This window comes from Zingiber officinale, chromosome 1B, assembly GCF_018446385.1.
Source record: "Zingiber officinale cultivar Zhangliang chromosome 1B, Zo_v1.1, whole genome shotgun sequence".
In the NCBI taxonomy this organism is placed as follows: domain Eukaryota; kingdom Viridiplantae; phylum Streptophyta; class Magnoliopsida; order Zingiberales; family Zingiberaceae; genus Zingiber; species Zingiber officinale.
This window is the reverse complement of record NC_055986.1, coordinates 119,989,563-120,002,263: the sequence shown is the minus strand read 5'-3', so window position 1 is coordinate 120,002,263 and position 12,701 is coordinate 119,989,563. Positions and strand designations below refer to the sequence as shown.

Below are 12,701 nucleotides of genomic sequence, written 5' to 3'. Positions count from 1 at the left end.
ATTGGTTTTAGGGGGAGGACCTTGATTCCTCTATCCTTACATGGTGTTGTATCTGTCTTAGGGGGAGGATCTTGATTCCCCTAAAATTAGGGAAATATGAACATTTCTGATCTAAACTTAAATCGTGTTGTCAAACAACAAAAAGGGGGAGATTGTTGCTACAGTCTGACCTGACTGTTGTTTTGATGTTGACATGGATTTAAGTTTGGATCAGATATTAATTAGACTCAGACTGATTAATGATCAAGGTTGATCATGTGGAGAGGAAAAGTCCAAGTACGGATACTTGGCACGTGAAGTCGGAGAGGGCTCGGTAACTCGTTCTCCGGACTAGGTCAGAGAGGGCTCGGCAGCTCGTTCTCTGGACCGGACGAAGTCGGAGAGGGCTCGGTAGCTCGTTCTCCGGACTAGGTCAGAGAGGGTTCTCTCGACCGGACGAAGTCGGAGAGGGCTCGGCACTCGTTCTCCTGACTAGGTCGAGAGGGCCTCTGAGCTCGCTCGACCGAAGTCGGAGAGGGCTGCTCGTTCTCCGGACTAGGTCGAGAGGGCTTGGTAGCTCATTCTCGAGGCAGGCGCTAGAGTTTAGGGCTGAAAGACTCTAAAACTAACACAGGACATTGGATCGGTCTGTTGACCGATCCGTGACTCTGGATCGGTCGGCAGACCGATCCAGTGATACATGAGTCACCGATCGGTCTCGTGATCGATCAGGACCACACAGAAAGTTTCGTGGGTTATCCGATCGGTCTATGGACGATCGGAACTCGTACATGGGTTATCCGATCGGCCTGCATCGATCGTAAAGAAGCGCGGATCTTGGGGACTCAGCGCTAGGGGATCGGTGTGGACCGATCCACCCATAGGCCGATCGGTCCACGCATCGATCATACACTTCCTGCATCGATCGTGATGAGTCCCGATCGGTCCAGAGCTATGGATCGGCTGACCGATCCACAACATGTCATTTTGTTTCTGCTGCTTCTCTGATATTTCTGATTCACTTCTGATTCACCTGATCAAATCATCTGCTGTGAGATCTTTAAGTTACAGGTTGCAGGTATCGTGCCATTGGTTAATTTCAAATGAAGCTCCATCAGAAGAATAAGAACAAGTGCCCTTTATGCTGTATTTCACTGCAAGTGATGCAATTCGAGCTTCAACGTTCACTGGCCGCGATCAGTTGGACTCTTGCTCATTGGTTCGAGCTTAGAGACACCGGTGAAGACCATGGATGGTATTGGTGTGAGTTCAGAGGACCAGATGAGAAGGAAGAGTGATTGGCGATGCCTGGGTTGGTTGCAGTGATTCGACACAGGTGACAGTGATTCGGGACAGTGAGAAAGCAGAATAAGAAGAAGGAAGAAGAGAGGTCTGCTAAGGTTCTGGAAAAACTCTCTGTCGATCAAGAGGCTGTGTTGTTGAGCTCTTGACTGAAGACTTCCTTCTGTCTTTGCGTGCGTTTTGCTTCGTGGCTGTAAGTTTCATTTGTTCATTCCTTCAGCCACCAAAACTCTGTAAGTCATTGTGCTTTATTTTCAAATCTATTCTGTGACTTTTGTGGAGAGGTTACTCCACCGAGAAGGATAAATACTTAGCCGGAATTTGTCCGGGGTGTGATCTACCGAAAGATCAAGGGATCGTCCACCTTACGGACACGCCGAGGAGTAGGGGCAAGTTATCCCCGAACCTCGTACATCGTTTTGTTAGTGTTGGTTGATTTTCTTTCCTTGCATCAGTTTTTGTCTTGTTTATTTCCGCTGTGCTAACAAAGTCTTGTGAGGAAATTGATTGATTTTTAGTGGAGGCTATTCACACCCCCCCTCTCTAGCCATCCGAAGATCCTAACATTGACCAGGTGGAAATCCTAGTTGGGCATCCTTGGAGAGAGGAAAGGGTCGAGCTAGAGGTTGGGGTGGCATTCTCTTCGACTTGTTGGCAGGAGCGTTGGCAGGAGCAGTCGTCTTGTCTTCTTTCCTCCGAGCAGCTTGGGCTTCTTCTACATTAATATAGTTTGCTACCTTTCCAAGCATCTCATTAAAGTTCTTTACAGGCTCTCGAATGAGGACTCGGAAGAACTCTCCTTCCATTAGGTCATGAGTGAAGGCGTTCATCAAGATCTCGGAGGTAGCGGACGGGACATCCTGAGCTACCTGGTTGAAGCGTTTTATGTAACTTTTCAAGGGCTTTGCAAACCCTTGCTTGAGGGTGAAGAGATACTGATCTATCTTCTGATATTTCCTGCTACTGGTGAAATGGCGCAGGAAAGCATTCTTGAAATCCTGAAAGCAGGTGATGGATCCGTTCGGCAATACATTGAGCCACTTTTGTGCCGAGCCAGACATAGTGTTTAAGAATACTCGTCACTTGAAGACGTCATTGTATTAGTGCAACAATGCAACATTTCAAATTTTTTGGAGATGATTGTTGGTGTGGGAAGTATCGGACGATCGAACCTGTGTTTTGATTATGTCAAAGGGTCCAAAGTTAAGTTGTCTTGATATAACAAGGTTCATTAAGCTTGCATGAATGCCCTAAGTTGTCTTAGGCAAAAGTCCTAGTGGATTCTAGGTAGGTGGAAAAACCTAGGGGGTGGTAACCCTAGTCTTGTTGGATCGTGAAGTTTCGATAGAGGGGGGGGTGAATATCGAATAAAAAATTCGTTCGAGTATAAATGCAGCGGAAATAGAGAAACAATGATAACACAAACCAATTTTACTTGGTTCGGAGCCTGTGTCGACTCCTACTCCAAGGATTGCTTTCGGTGGGCAATCACTAGCAATTTGAAATTTATTACAAACTAAGTACAGAAAAATCTAATGAAAATGACAGCAATACCGACAAAGGAATGAATCGAAAAGAAAACATGTGTTGTCGGAGCTTCGCTAGCGTTGCAGGAGCGCAGAGCAGCAGAGCAAGCAGTAGAAGATCTCTTTTTTCAGTTGTATTTGAAACTCCCCTCTGACCCTCCTTTTATAGGATGCTCAGGGCGCCTGGATCCCTTCCGGGCGCCCTGGTGTGACGTACCCCGCCCAACCAACGAGCTCCACGTGTCGACGCACGCCAGGGATAGAAATTGCCTCCCGGGCGCCCGGACCACTTTTTCTCCAGAAACTCCTTTATCTGCAAGAAAGAGTTAGTCCGAGGCAAACAATATGTATATCCTGTAAAATAAGATGTTAGCACAGTTTATACTTTAATCAAAGAAGATTATGACTTAGATTTCGTCTTTCCGAGACCAGAATCTAGTCACGATCTCGACTTAAATATCCGAAATGGATCTAAGCCGGATCGACGCCTAATGTTCCCTTCCCGGGAATGCGTCCTCACAGTCATTCCCTTCCAGTGACTTACCTTTACTCACCTGCCAGACGTCCGGTCAGCCCTTCGACCCGTCTAGACTTCTCGCCAGCTATCCGGTCAGCCCGTCGACCTAGCTGGACTTCTCGCCAAGAGTCCGGTCAGCCCGTCGACCCGCTTGGACTTCTCGCCAGCTATCTGGTCAGCCCGTCGACCTAGCTGGACTTCTCGCCAAGTGTCTGGTCAGCCCGTCGACCCGCTTGGACTTCGTGCTAGACATCTAGTCAGCCCATCGACCTGTCTGGACTTATCCTACACACTCGATCAGAGTGTTAGATAACGACGAACCTAACTTAACCTGATTTGTCATTCATCAAAACCTGAGTTAGACCGTTAGTGCTAACCGCACCAACAATCTCCCCCTTTTTGATGGAATGACAACCTGGTTAAGTTAGGGAAAAAAAATCAAGCATGATTTTCAAGGTTTTTAAGGTTTTAAGTTAGTTTTTCAAGTTTACATTTAGTTGCTCTAACTTAACCACCTATCCCTCCCCCTTTGACATTTATTAAGGACATAAGCATCAATACAAAGTATAAAGAAAGTAACAGAAATTTAAGAAATGATGACAAGTTAACTTGGGGGAGTTTAAACTTTGGAAGATTTGTTTAAAATATTAGCTTTAGCTTTTGGAAAATAGTTAAGTTTTGAGAGAGTAGTTAATTTTTAAAGATCATTTTTGCAAAATTAATTTTTTTAAAAAAATGACTTTGCAAACTCAAAGAGAACTTTCTAATCAGAAATTTGAAAAGCGTATACGTGTATAAGAATCAAGTTTTAAATTTTCAAAGTATTTTCAAACATAAGTTTTCAAAATTAAAATTTTAAGACTAAGTTTTCAAAACTAGATTTATCAAGAAAATTTACGAACATAAGTTTAATTTTGAAACACTTTTCAAATCTGAGATTTCAAAGCTGAGTTTTAAAAGATATTTACTAAACTAAGTTTGTAATAGATTCAAAAAATCTTAGTTTATAAAATCTAATTGAAGAATATAGTTTTATAAAAGTTAGTTTAGAAAATTTAACACAAAAGTTTTTAAGATTGAGGATTTCATGGCTAAGTTTTAAAAAATATTTACTTTTCAAAACTGATTAAGTTTGTAAAATCTTTAAATTTGAAAACTGAAATTTAATCTCAAAACTGAAAAAACTTAAAAAATATTATGTATAAGATGGAGAAAATAATTTTGGTGTTAAGTGATGATTTAATCCTCCCCCTAAACCTGGCATCTAAAATAGCTGTCTAACCAATTAGGTACTTACTGACTATCAGAAGATAACAACTTTCACTTGGTTAGTCAAGTTAAGTTCATTGTAATCAGTTAGTGGTTGACTTAACTGAGTAACTTAGCTTGATCAATGTATGTTTTGTATTTAACGTCCAAACCTATGTCGATGCACTGATATAAACATCATAAGTCCAGGCAATTGGCCTATAATCTCACCCCTTTCTATGTTTATCAATCACAAGCAAAGTAAACCTAGGGTGTTGGTGAGATGCTCAAGTGCTAGTCCTAGGGGAGCATGATTTCTAAGGGGATTTTCTTAGTCTAAGGCTAAAATTGTTTTGAACTTCTAGAAGTAGGAAGGTTTTGAAAAAATAAAACAATTTTAACCTAGAATTTAAAACAATTATTTTTGAAAAAATAGTTTTGAGTTTTGAAAAAGTCCTAGTCTATTAAGTTAGAGTCTAACCAATCAGATCTGAAAATGAAGATCAATAGAACAATATGTATTACAAAGGCTGTAATAGTGTTATAACAGTGCTATGTAATAATCACGACTACTGAGACGATGACGGAGGTGGTCCGGAACCCAACGATCGAAGCAGAGCCAATATCTCAGTGTGACGAGTCCGGTCGTCCTCTCGTAGGTCTCGTCACAGGTCGGAGATATCCTACCGCACATCTCGCCGTAAATCGGAGACCTCCTACCGTACCTCCTGTCGGAGATCGGAGACCTCTCGCCGTATGTATCGGTGAAACTCGGAGGACTCCTGTTGGAGGCTCGATACAGCTCTCTCTAGTCCGGATACTCGATCGGCTAGAGTGCGAGGAGCGGGACGTGGGGCTCGAGCTGGCGCTGGGGCAGGAGCGGCCTCGTTAGGAAACAGTGCGAGAAAAAACTCATCTACCTTCTCCTGCTGTGCATTTGGGTCAGGCTGGTGCTGTGCCCCCCTCTGCCAAGTCATGATACCCTCACCATCTATATGAATACTAGCTAGGGAAAAGTTCCTAGCTCCTATAATGTCGAACTCGGTCATATAGCGGATGTCACCTCTGGTGACATCAATGTCCAAAGAGGGCATATATGCTGTCAGAATATGACAGTAGGGCATATGAACTCGCCCACTCGTCACATATCCAGCCGAGTAAATAATGGTGGAAAATATATGTAGGCTAATGTCAATATCTAGCCTATGACACAGGGCATAGAGGAGAAAAGAATGGAATGGGCGCATCACCGCAAATGTCGCGAGTGCTCAGTGGTAGAATGCAAAAGACTAAGACCCTATAAAGGGCGTAGTCCTGGACTCGAAGGGTAACTGACCTAAACTAGGTCACTGTGGGTACTCGCTCGCCTCAAAAAAATATGAATAAATCGTATCAAGTGTGATATGCGAGTAGGGATCTGCAAAGGGTAGCTCCCTGGGAGGATAGCACTGAAAGGGACAGGTAGACTCCCGTAACTCCAAAAACTCTCGGATGGCAGTAGGGGACAACGTGATATCAGTCCCAGCTGCCCTAGTAGTATAGGTAAAGTCGTCTACTTTCACTAGGTTGTTATAAAATTCTGCACACAAACTTATGTTTACTGGGCTAGTACATTCAACAAGGTTCTGCAACCTATAGTGGTTTATGGCTTCCATAGCTGGAACGCAAGAGCGTAAAAAGAACGCTCTATCTATGCATTTGGTCCTAATGGCCATGTAAATGGTCGACTCAAATTTAATCCTAAGCTCATCAGTGGGAAACCTAGGGTCAACACTGGGAGTAGAGGGCCCAGCACCAGATTTAGAACATTTCCTAAATTATAAAACAAAATTATACTAATTAAAGAAAACAAACATGCAACAATATTCTGAACTTTTAAAAAGAAGATAAGAATTTTACCGAGGAGCCATTGCTAAAAAATCTTTTTATAACTGATGACCTCGGTTGATTCGCGACCGCGTATTAACCGTAGAACGAGATAAAATTTAATTTTTGAACACTTTCGTAGAAAAGTCTGAAAGAAGGCTTAACGAAAGCAAGTTGAAGTAGTGCGAGTGGAGAGGGGCGCCCCTGCCCCCTTTATAAAGAGGGCTCTAGGCGCCCGGGGTCAACTAGGCCGGGGCGCCTGGATCCCCTCCGGGCGCCCCGGGTCGGTATACCAAGGGCGCCCGCCCCTGGTTTTTTACTCCGGAATTTAAAAAAAAAAAAATAGAAGTTTGAGAGTTAAAAAAAAATGTAAGTTTTTTTAGGTAGAAAATTTAGTTTAAAACAAATAAGTTTTAATTTTCAAAATAATTTTTTTTAAGTTAAAAAAATTAAGTTTTAAAATAAATTTTAAGTAAAAAAAAACTTAAGTTTTAATTTTAAAAATAATTTTTTAAGTTTTTAAAAAAATTTAAGTTTTAATTTTTTAAAATAAATTTTAAAGTTAAAAAAATTTAAGTTTTAATTTTTAAAATAAGTTTTTAAGTTTTTTAAAAAAATTAAGTTTTAATTTTTTAAAATAAATTTTTAAGTTAAAAAAATTTAACTTTTAATTTTAAAAAAAAAATTAGTAAAATAAATTTAAGTTTTAATTTTTAAATAAATTTTTTAAGTAAAACAAATTTAAGTTTTAATTTTTAAGTAAAAAATTTAAGGTTTAATTTTTAAATAAATAATTTTTAAGTAAAACAAATTTAAGTTTTAATTTTTAAATAAATTTTTTAAGTAAAACAAATTTAAGTTTTAATTTTTAAGTAAAAAATTTAAGGTGTAATTTTTAAATAAATAATTTTTAAGTAAAATAAATTTAAGTTTTACTTTTTAAATAAATTTTTTAAGTAAAACAAATTTAAGTTTTAATTTTTAAATTAAAAAAAATTAAGGTTTAATTTAAAAAAAAAAAACCTAATTTTTAAGTAAAACAAATTTAAGTTTTAATTTTTTTAAAAAAAAAATTTAAGGTTTAATTTAAAAAAAAACATAATTTTTAAGTAAAACAAATTTAAGTTTTAATTTTTAAGTAAAAAAATATTAAGTTTTAATAAATAATTTTTAAGTAAAACAAATTTAAGTTTTAATTTTTAAATAAAAAAAATTTAAGGTTTAATTTTTTAAAAAACATAATTTTTATGTAAAACAAATTTAAGTTTTAATTTTTTTAAAAAAATTAAGTTTAATTTTTAAATAAATAATTTTTAAGTAAAATAAATTTAAGTTTTAATTTTTAAAATAAATTTTAAGAAAAAAATTTAATTTTAATTTAAATTTAAATTAATTTTAATTTAAATTTAAATTAATTTTAATTTTAATTTTAATTTTAATTTTAATTTTAATTTAAATTTTAATTTAAATTTTAATTAATTTTAATTTTAATTAATTTTAATTTTAATTTTAATTAATTTTAATTTTAATTTTAATTTTAATTAATTTTAATTTTAATTAATTTTAATTTTAATTTTAATTTTAATTAATTTTAATTTTAATTAATTTTAATTAATTTTAATTTTAATTAATTTTAATTTTAATTTTAATTAATTTTAATTTTAATTTTAATTTTAATTAATTTTAATTTTAATTTTAATTTAAATTAATTTTAATTTTAATTTAAATTAAGTTTAATTTAAGTTAATTTTAATTTAAATTAAGTTTAATTTAAGTTAATTTTAATTTTAATTTAATTTAATTTTTATTTTTATTTTTATTTTATTTTTTATTTAAATTAATTTTAATTTTATTTTTATTTTTATTTTTATTTTTATTTTTATTTTTAATTTAAATTAATTTTAATTTTTATTTTATTTTTAAATTTAATTTAAATTTTAATTTAATTTTAATTTTAATTTAATTTAATTTTTAATTTTAAATAATTTCCTTAGTCATCTCACCCGATCTATGTTTTCAATCAGGGAATCCTATAATTTTGTGAGATGAATTAGATTCAAATTTAGAGTTTGATTTAACTTTGTGTTAGATTCAGGTTTAGTTTTGGGTTCAACAAATAGGCGTTCTCTGGATAAACTTCTGGGCTATGGTGAGTCACTTGGACATCATTAAAGTAACCATGCCTTCGAGGTTTTCCAAATAGTCCTATCCACTGGACTTAGTACCAAACTTTGGTCTAACTGGTTAGGATTCATAAAGGGTAGCTTCGGTCAGTTCCACTTAGCCAAATGCATCAGGTCGAAGCCATATCTTCCTAGATATGCATAGACTAAGCTTCCGTAACGTATTATCATCCAATATTTCACCAGTACCATTTTTCAAGTTAAACTTGAACCCTTTTTAACTAATCCTAATTACCCTGTCGGGTAGGTTGGTTAGGGCTACCCTATCGGGTAGGTTAGTTTTGGAGGTGCCAGCTATTCTGGAGTCTCCCCCTGAATTAATGGCCATTTAATTTAATTTTTTTCTTGGTTTATTTCTATTTCTTTTGTAATTATATTTTACTTGGTGATAGTTTACATTTTGTTGAGTTTTAATATGTTTAGATTTTAAATTTTTTTGTTTAGGTTTGTATTTTGGTCTTTGACTTGATTTATTCGAGTTTATATAAAATATTTTTTCTTTAGGTATGTAGTATTGATTAAGTCCTACTTGCGTGATTAAACACGCTTTCGGAACCCAAGCTTGTTTTGTTGGTTTGTGTTGGGTTATTAATGACTTGAATGTTTTATTTGAGCTTGATTTATAACCAAGTCCGGTTTTATTATAAATTACTTTTTGATTATTTAATATTAAATCTAAGTTTTTGGATCTTGTTGTGAATTTTTCTAATATTTCTTTTAAATTATTAATTTCATTTTTTAGTGATAAATTCTCCTCCTTAAGTGTTAGATCTTAAGTTGGATTTGAACTTTTTATTTGTTCCTTGAGATTTTGATTTTCTTCAAAGAGCAACTCATTTTCTTTTTCTATTTTAACTAATTTATTGTTTAAGCAAGAAATAATTTTAAAAAATTTCTTATTTAAATTTTGGTATACCTCTTCAAGACTTTCGGAAACGAGTACGGACTCGTGGCTCGATTCGGGTTCGGACCCGTCTTCTGATTCTTCCTCCGATTATTCTTCGCGGGCCATCAGCGCGAGGTAACTCTTGTTCTTTTGTTCTTCGACTTCCGATTCATCCGAGGAAGTGTCGTCCCATGTTGCTTTAAGGGCCTTCTTTTTGGTCGTCCTTGGTTTCTCGTTTTTCAATTTCGGACACTCGTTCTTGTAGTGGCCCTTTTTGTTGCATCCAAAGCATGTCACACTCCTTGGGTCGATTGGAGAGTTGATCCTCTGAAGGTCCTTTTTGCTGAAGCTCCTTTTCCTCATGGTGAACATTTTCCTTACCAAGTTCACCAGGTGCTCTTCATCTTCAGAGTTCTGATCAGAGTCGTCTTCAGGTTCAGACTTGTTCTTTATCTTCTCCTTGAAGGAACCTGCAAACAAAGCTACACCCTTCTCGGCCCCGACGTTAGTTTGTTCGCGTAGTCCTAATTCACAAAACAACTCGTCTAACTTAAGTTTAGATAAGTTTTTAGAAATTTTATAGGCATCCACAATAGATGCCCACAAACTATTACGTGGAAACGCATTCAGTGCATACCTTATTAAGTCCTGGTTCTCCATTTGGTGGCCTATCGCATGGAGCCCATTGAGGATGTCCTTGATCCTCGCGTGCAGCTGACTTGCAGTTTCCTCTTCCTGCATTTTTATATTAAATATTTTATTTAAGAGTAAATCCCTTTTTGTTACCTTAGCATCGTTGGTTCCTTCGTGCAGCTCGATCAGTTTATCCCATAGTTCTTTAGCGTTTTTATGCGGTCCGACCCGGTTTAGTTCTTCTCTCGTTAATCCGCACTATAAAGTGTTGATGGCTTTGTTCTCCGTTGATGCCTTCTTCTTTAGGTCTGTTGTCCAATCTTCAGGATCCAGTAGATTTCCTGAGCTGTCTACTGGTATTTTATAAGCTTTGGTGACGCTCATCCACTGGTCGAAATCTGTCTTGAGATATACTTCCATCCGCTTCTTCCAGTACGGGAAATCGTCCCCGTTGAAAAGGGGAGGTCGTACTGTGCTGAAGCCTTCAAGCTGAGACATTTTAATCCCTGCACACAATCAAACAAATAGACAGGCAAATTCCCAAAATTTGGTCTTGGATTAGCAGTGCGGGAAGAATTAAAAGATAATAGAGGAACTAAATTGGTGTTGCACCAACTTAGATTTAATTGCAATGAGAAAACTTTCCAAAAAGATAATAGTATCAGTTTAGAATTAAACGTAAGACTGAAAGCGAAAGAAAAAAACAAAAGAAAATTTCACCCCCTTGTCTGATTGGTGGTTGCACCAAATCAGAGTGGTACCTATTCTGATACCACTTGTTGAATCGTGAAGTTTCGATAGAGGGGGGTGAATATCGAATAAAAAATTCGTTCGAGTATAAACGCAGCGGAAATAGAGAAACAATGCTAACACAAACCAATTTTACTTGGTTCGGAGCTTGTGTCGACTCCTACTCCAAGGTCCACGGTCGTTGACCGCTTTCGGTGGGCAATCACTAGCAATTCAAAATTTATTACAAACTAAGTACAGAAAAAGCTAATGAAAATGACAGCAATACCGACAAAGGAATGAATCGAAAAGAAAACGTGTGTTGTCGGAGCTTCCTGGATCCCTTCCGGGCGCCCTGGTGTGACGTAGCCCGCCCAACCAACGAGCTCCACATGTCGACGCACGCGCAGGGATAGAAATTGCCTCATGGGCGCCCGAATCCCTTCCGGGCGCCTGGACCACTTTTTCTCCAGAAACTCCTTTATCTGCAAGAAAGAGTTAGTCCGAGGTAAACAATATGTATATCCTGCAAAATAAGATGTTAGCACAATTTATACTTTAATCAAAGAAGATTATGACTTAGATTCCGTCATTCCGAGATCAGAATCTAGTCACGATCTCGACTTAGATATCCGAAATGGATCTAAGCCGGATCGATGCCTAATGTTCCCTTCGCGGGAACGCGCCCTCACAGTCACTCCCTTCCAGTGACTTACCTTTACTCACCTGCCAGACGTTCAGTCAGCCCTTCGACCCATCTGGACTTCTCGCCAGCTATCCGGTCAGCCCGTCGACCTAGCTGGACTTCTCGCCAAGCGTCCGGTCAGCCCGTCGACCTGCTTGGACTTCTCGTCAGCTATCCGGTCAGCCCGTCGACCTAGCTGGACTTCTCGCCAAGCGTCTGGTTAGCCCGTCGACCCGCTTGGACTTCGTGCCAGACATCCGGTTAGCCCGTCGACCTGTCTGGACTTATCCTACACACTCGATCAGAGTGTTAGATAACAACGAACCTAACTTAACCTGATTTGTCATTCATCAAAACCTGAGTTAGACCGTTAGTGCTAACCGCACCAACACCTAGGTCCTAGGTGGTGGAAAGTCCTAACTGCAGTTAGGCAGGTGGAAAATCCTAGGGGTTGTAACCCTAGGTGCTAGGGGGTGGTAACCCTAGGCTGAGGAAAACCCTAGGGGGTGGTAACCCTAAGCTGAGGAAAACCCTAAGGGGTGGTAACCCTAGGCTGAGGAAAACCTTAGGGGATGGTAACCCTATGTCTTAGGGGGTGGTAACCCTAGGTAGAAAGTCTAGTCGGTCTGAAAGACCGATCTGGCAACTAGTAAACTCTCCTGAGAGGAGTAGGTGAGGATGTGTTCCCCGGCGAGGGAACATTAGGCGTCGGTTCAACTTAGAGTCTCGTCGAAACTCAAAGTCAGAACCGGACAGTCAGAGGCTGTCAAATTTCAGTTTATATATATTGTTTTATGTCGGAACTAACTTTATTTTGCAGAAAATAAAGAAGCTGGAAAAAGCTGGTCCGGGCGCTTGGAAGGGGTTCGGGCGCCCGAAATTGGTTCGGGCACCCCGAGCTGGTCCGGGTGCCCAGAGATGGTCCGGGTGCCCCAAGCTGGTCCGAGTGCCCAAGTCGGTCCAGGTGCCCGGAACCCAAAAGTTATCGCTAAGCTGATGTGGCGCGCGCGGAGTGGCCAAGCTACGTGGTCCAGGCGCCCGGAGGGGTTCCGGGGGGCCCGGAATAGCCTATAAAGGCAGCTTCGACCAGGAGCTTAAAAACAACTCAACGAACAACTTCCGCTTCTTCGAGCTGCTAAAAAAATGC

General features: G+C 38.3%; 1 protein-coding gene across 1 annotated transcript; it reads right to left on the bottom strand.

The window, feature by feature from the left end:
- Positions 1–1,841: 1,841 nt before the first annotated feature.
- LOC122041467 lies at positions 1,842–2,342 on the bottom strand. The gene has a single exon (XM_042601159.1). The coding sequence runs from the start codon at positions 2,340–2,342 to the stop codon at positions 1,842–1,844; it is 501 nt and encodes a 166-aa protein (XP_042457093.1).
- Between the last annotated feature and the right edge of the window lie 10,359 nt (positions 2,343–12,701).

What these genes read in the sequence shown, in the direction of transcription:
- LOC122041467 (XM_042601159.1), bottom strand. Translation starts at nt 2,342, where the DNA reads ATGTCTGGCTCGGCACAAAAGTGGCTCAATGTATTGCCGAACGGATCC.